This window comes from Pteropus medius, unplaced genomic scaffold, assembly GCF_902729225.1.
Source record: "Pteropus medius unplaced genomic scaffold, Ma_sr-lr_union100, whole genome shotgun sequence".
NCBI classification, from domain to species: domain Eukaryota; kingdom Metazoa; phylum Chordata; class Mammalia; order Chiroptera; family Pteropodidae; genus Pteropus; species Pteropus medius.
In genome coordinates this window covers 4199797-4205796 of record NW_024354503.1, presented here as the reverse complement: position 1 = coordinate 4205796, position 6000 = coordinate 4199797, and the positions used below count along the sequence as shown (strand labels likewise).

General features: G+C 44.4%; 1 protein-coding gene across 2 annotated transcripts in view; it reads left to right on the top strand.

Annotated features, from left to right (window-relative positions):
* The window catches only part of RHCE (Rh blood group CcEe antigens), a 31111-nt gene continuing 25111 nt past the window's right edge, over positions 1-6000 (top strand). The window contains exon 1 of one of the 2 annotated variants that reach the window (XM_039854680.1): positions 1-160. In XM_039854680.1, the coding sequence (XP_039710614.1) occupies positions 13-160 (148 nt within the window). In that variant the 5' untranslated portion in view covers positions 1-12. The remainder of the gene's footprint in view (positions 161-6000) is intronic. The other variant, XM_039854679.1, reaches the window with a different exon arrangement.

The following is a 6000-nucleotide window of genomic DNA, read 5'->3' as shown; positions in this document are numbered from 1 at the left end:
GACAGACACAGGATGGGCTCTAAGTACCCACGGTCTGTGCGGTACTGCCTTCCGCTGTGGATCTTAACACTGGAGGTGGCTCTCATTCTTGTCTTCCTCTTTTTCACCAACTATGACAATTCCTCAAAGGATCGGAAGAAGCTTATGGGAACCTATGGAGGTTAGTGCCCAGACAGGAGGTGGTTACAGAGGCAAATAGCTTCTCTGTTCCTTTTTCACAAAGTCTTTGAGGAAAGAAGTTCCTTCATCTCCTTCCACAGGTTGTACAAAGACCCATGCAATAATGTAGGCTCTCCTTTAGGACCAGTGTGAGCATCACCTCTTCCATGAAGCCTTCCTTGATTTGCCAGGGCAGAGTGAGAAGCCTCCGCTTCTGTGTTCCCAGAATGCCCTTTGCCAAATAGTCTTTACAATTCTCTGCTTCTCTGCTTCCCTCTTCTTTCTCCTTAGCAGCAAGGAATTTCACATTGTTGTTGGGTTTTTGGTCTCTCTTGCTCATTTCTGTACCAACCTTCTTTCAGAAGCTCAAGTCTATTGCCCCTCCCCCATCCCCAGCCTTCTTTTAACTTAGAGGCTGGGAAGACTGCATTTCATCTGCAAATCCAGAGCCATAAGGTATGGCTGAAGAAGAGTGTAGGATGGTTGTTATTTTATATGCAGCTAAAAATATTCATAGACAGAGATGAGAACAACTGTAAACAAGACAGATGTCTACAGTGCTGTGGCTTTTGGTTTTTATAAAAATTGAAATGAGTTTTCAAGCATCTTAATGGACCAATATGTTGTTCATGGTAATGGATGGACCTCCTGAATGCCGTTCCTGAGACAAAGCTGACCTTTGAGTCTGGTCCTGAGTGATGTTAACTGACTAGTTATTTGGAAGCAAAAGGAAGGCACCACTGGGCCCTCAGGAGTCGAAAGTAGGACAAAGAGGTGACTTAGGGAGAATAGCTCCTACATCACTTAATGGGCTGGCATAAATGGGTTCTTGCCAGACAAGCAAGGCCTGGGTGCGATTTTAATTCATTTTCATTTACTTTAATTCTTTTTAATCCACACAGCATAACTCAATGCATTCATTCATTTATTCATTCAACCCTGTATTACATCTAGTGTGGGATCCAGACACATGCTAATTAGAGCTGATATTTATCGAGTACTTACTATATACCAGGCACTATTCTAAATGCTTTACATTGAACCCTTAGAATAACCCCATGAGATAGGCACTATTATGATCCCTATTTTTCATATGAGGAAATTAAGTGCGTGGATGTTGAGTAATCTACCCAAAGTCACTCAACTAGCAATAGCACAGCACATTTAAATTTAGGCATCCAGGTTTTAGTTTCCATGCACTTAACCATTAGGTTTCATGACCCTGTTTTATAGTGAGGTCGAGTCACTAGTCGAATAACCGGTAGGCCTAGGAGCCAGTATTCCAACTTTTTGGTCTGTGTTCTTCACCCCTATGCTGTGCTGCTAACAAAGATATAAAGTGTCCTCAGGCACTCACTTTATAAGGAAAAACAGAGGTGGGCCCACAACCCAGGCAGGGAAGCCGGTAGTGTTAGGGAAGGCTTCCGGAGGGAGGTGACTGCCCAGCCAGGTCTTAGAGGCTCAGCAGAAGTTAACCATGTGAAAACGGAGGGTTCAGCACACAGCAGGAACCATTGTGTATGTACTCATTGGAGTGAACAGGCTAAGGTTTGATGATGCAGTGTTGTTGGAGAATATGGGGGGGCATGGCATGGTGGACTCATTGGTTTGAATAAGGAGTTTGACCTTCATTCTGCTGATCTAATAGGAAGCAGGAGTGTGATGAGTTTGGGTTTGGGTTAGGTAGAAAGCCATTCCAGGACTGACAAAGGGGATGAGAGAAGGGGTTTGACTGAGGAGGGAGACCAGGTTGGAAGCTGTAGTGTATTATGGACCAGAGGGCTTCAAGCTTTTCAGATTGTGCCCGCCATTTTTCTAGCACGTACCATACTTATATGTTATACTCAAGTACTGCCGCATGAATATATTCTTACATTATAATACATACATGCAAATTAGAATATTCGAAAGCGATCAAAATGAAATATGTAATATTTTCAAATTACTGATCATGATGGTATCAGTCAATCTCAGGGCAATGTCCATTGTTACCATTAATGATAGTGGATGGAAATCCATTCCTCAGAGTCTTCTTGATAATTTAAAATTATCTTCATTGTCTTCTTGTCAGCTGATTAGACTGACTTTTTTTAACCTTGAATGTGACTGACAAAGAGTTTGCACAGGAAATATCACTGCTCTTTTTTTGTAAGCTTGGCTGTCATTATTGTTTTGCCTTTAATCCATGTAAACTATAATAATTTATTTAAACCAGCCAATTCTAAAAAAGATACTTTTGACAATCAGAAAATCTGAATATAAAATGAATATTATATGATAACAGGAATTTTTGTTAGTTTTGTTAGGTGTGATAATATGGTGGGGTTTTTTAAAAGCCTTATTTGTTAGAGAAGCATATTGGAATAGGATAATGTCTAGGTCTGTTTATACCAAAAAAAAAAAAAAAGAAAGAAAAAAAGAAAGAAAGTTGAAGGAAGGAAGGAAGGAAGGAAGGAAGGAAGGAAGGAAGGAAGGAAGGAAGGAAGGAAGGAAGAAAAGAAAGAAAGAAAGAAAGAAAGAAAGAAAGAAAGAAAGAAAAAAGGAAAAAAGAAAAATAAAACAAGTGGAGAAGGATAATGAAAACAAGATCGGCCTTGTGTGACAATCATCAGAGCTGGGAATGGGTACATGAGGTTTATCATGCTACTACTCTTTGTTTTTGCTTATGCTTAAATATTTCCATAACAGTTAAATAAAAACAAAAAACAAAACCCTGCCATTAGTTGCAACATGATGAATATGGAGAAACATATCAACCCCTTCCCAGTGGCCCAATATTTCCTCAGGCCATCTCCCAAAACTGGGACAGCTTCTAAGCTGTCTGACATCTTGAACAAGTGAGAGGAGGCTTCTGGGTTAATCTGAATATTAAATACTTGCAGAGTTGCAAACTTCACAAAGTGCCTTTAGAGGTAGAACAGCCTAGATCAGTGGTTTTCAAAGCGTGGTCCTCAGACCAGTTGCTTCAGCATCTCCAGCATCCCCTGGGACCCAATCCATACCTACTGATCAAAAACTGTAGGGATGGAGGCCCAGGGTTTATGTTTTACCAAGTCCTTTAAGTGACTCTAAAGCACACGAATGTTTGAGAACCACTGGAGTTAGGCTTATTCAAATCTTGCCTCTGCTTCTTCTTAGCTGTGACACCTTGGGCAAAATACTCAATCTCTCTCTGCCTCTGTTTCAACCTCTGTGGCATGATGGTAGTTCTTATTTCATTAAGCTGTTGGAAGGACTGAAATAATTAAGACATATTAAGACAGATAAGAGTATTAGCTTTTATTGTTAATAAGCTTTAATTTCTTATTTTTTAATAAAAATAGTAAAACTAGATAGAAGTGCTAATATCTTCCAGCAGCCACCTATGGAATATCTGGAGCATCTTCTGAGGTGTGTGTTCCCTACTCTGATGACCACTGGTCTGGATGACCTGTGATGAGGTCAAATGGTCAGGGTGCGGGGGAGAATAAAGGAGAAACAGAGTCAGATTCAAGAGATGCTTAAAAGATAAAATCATCTGCACTGGTGAAAATGAGGGAGGAGTCAAGAATGGCTTCAGATGAGTGATTTGGTGGATGAAAGTGCCAGTTCCTGAGAGGAGAGGCACAGGGAGAGACAGACTGTGGGGTAAATGAACAGTGATATGCTCATTCTGGGCTTGGGGTTGAGGTGCCTGTGAGCTGCTTTGGGAAAGCAGAGTGTATCAGTTATCTATTGCTGTATAACAAACCACCCTAAACTTAGTGGCTTAAAATAGCTACTATCTAATTTGCTTATGATCATGATTCTGTGGTTCAGCACTTTGGTCTGGGCTCAGCAATGTGGTTCTTCTGTTGGTTTCACCTGGGATCATTCATACATCTCCAGCCTGGAGGTTTGACTGGGGCAGATGGCCTCAGATGGCCTCATTCATATATCTGGCAGCTAGCCCACGTGGTGCCAGCAGATTAGCCCCAGACTTCTTCACATGACAGCAGAAGAGTTACCATAGTAACAAAGGGCAAGCCCCAATGTGCAAGTGCTTTTCAAGCCTCTGCTTGTATCGTATTTACTAATGTCCTATTAGCCAAAGTAAATCGGCCCAGGTGGGAGAGGTCTATACTGGAAGGTATGATTCATTGGGGGTATTACGGTAACAATATTGCAGAGCCTCTTCTAAGGCTGCCAAACTGAGGGACCAGCCTGGGCCCTGCACTGTGACTACCACCCAGTTCCCCGCTGTATTCCTCAGAAGCAAGGAGGAGAGATACTGAAAGACCAAGAGATATGTAAATACCCCCAAATTCTGATACTTTCCACACCTTAGCCTTGGCTGCCCCTTTGGGAAATAAACCTCTTTTTCTCTTCCCAAGCTGCTGTGGGGAGTGGGGTAGAAGCTGTGGGGAGGGGAAGGCATCGTAGGGCTCCATGGATGGTCCCAGTCTGGGGCTGTGGAGCTCTTCTCAGTCAGCAGTGGGAGCACAGTGCAGAGGTAAAGCCCAGAGCCTGAGGCCAGAAGCTGGGCCTGGCTTCAGAGCTGTTAATGCTGAAGTGTCTGCAAGCCAGGTGGAGGGGCAAGGGTGAAGAGGAACACAGAGCTAAAATCACAGGGGCGGCCAGGCCCAAAAGCAGGGAAACAGTCTTGCCCAAAGACACACAGCTAACAAGTGGTAGGTGTCATACTTACTATGCATTCAGTGCTAGGCTGAGTGCTCAATGCTCTGAACAAGTGCCATTATTTCAGACCCATTTTACAGATTAAGAAGCTGAGACATAGAGGTAGAGTCAGGCTGTGAACTCTGACAACCCCATTCAGAGGCTCACACTCTTCACCATTATACTGCATATGCTGTGTGGAGAGTCAGGACGGTATAGTGGTTAAACCCAGGCAGTCAAGATTCAGATCTCCCACCACTATTTGCTAGCTGTGTGACTTGGGCTAGTAGGACACCTCTCTGTCCCTCCCTTCCCCCATGTGTAACATGGAGATAATAAACAGTATCTAGTGCATGAGATTGTTGCAGGGTAAGGCTACAAGGTGCTTAGAATAGAGCCTGGCATGCGGAGGGCGCCATGTGTGCGCCTGCTGTTACAATGATGGTAGGTACTGCCTTATCATATGCTACTGGACTCCCAGGTTGGACTTTCTTTCTCCAAGTCATGGGGCTTTTGTAAATATCTCCTGAAGGCTTGCCTTAGACTGTAAAACTCTCCTCTGGGGCCCAGTCATTAGCGACCCCGTAGTGCATCCACTCCTATCACCCCTGAACACCTTAGAGTCATTAGCTTATCAGACCAGTGGCTGGTGTGGGTGGGGTTCAGCACAGGCTCTGAGAGGGGGAGGCTGACACCAATGGGGTATGCCCTAAGCTGGGATCCAGCCCTGAAGTGGGACATGGGAGGAGCGAGTGTGGGCCTAGTGCCCTGGGAAGCTAGGAGAGGAAGTAGAAGGATGCCGGGTGTGAGAGAAGGGGGCACCTAAAGTCAAATGTTATTTAGACCAATGTGAGTGAATGGGCTCTGTCAAAAGCTCCCAGAAACTGCCACCCTAATTCCATCCCTTTGGCTGAAGCACAGCTTCTCCCCCAGGAACAGCACGGGGCCCTGAGCTCCTGCACCCAGCAGCAGGGCGGCAGCTGTGCCTGATAAAGCCACCCACCCAAGATCTTCTGACATTCTAAGCTTTGCGGCCCCACCTCTGCCCTAATCCTGGTGACCTTCCTTTTCCCACCCAAGGATCCCCTCCTTGGAATATGCCGGAGCAGTGAGGTCCTTAGAGAATATCATGCTCAACTCCCATGTGCTACTAATAGGGAAACTAAGGCCCAAAGATGGCAAGCGACTTGCCTCAAGTCCCTTAGA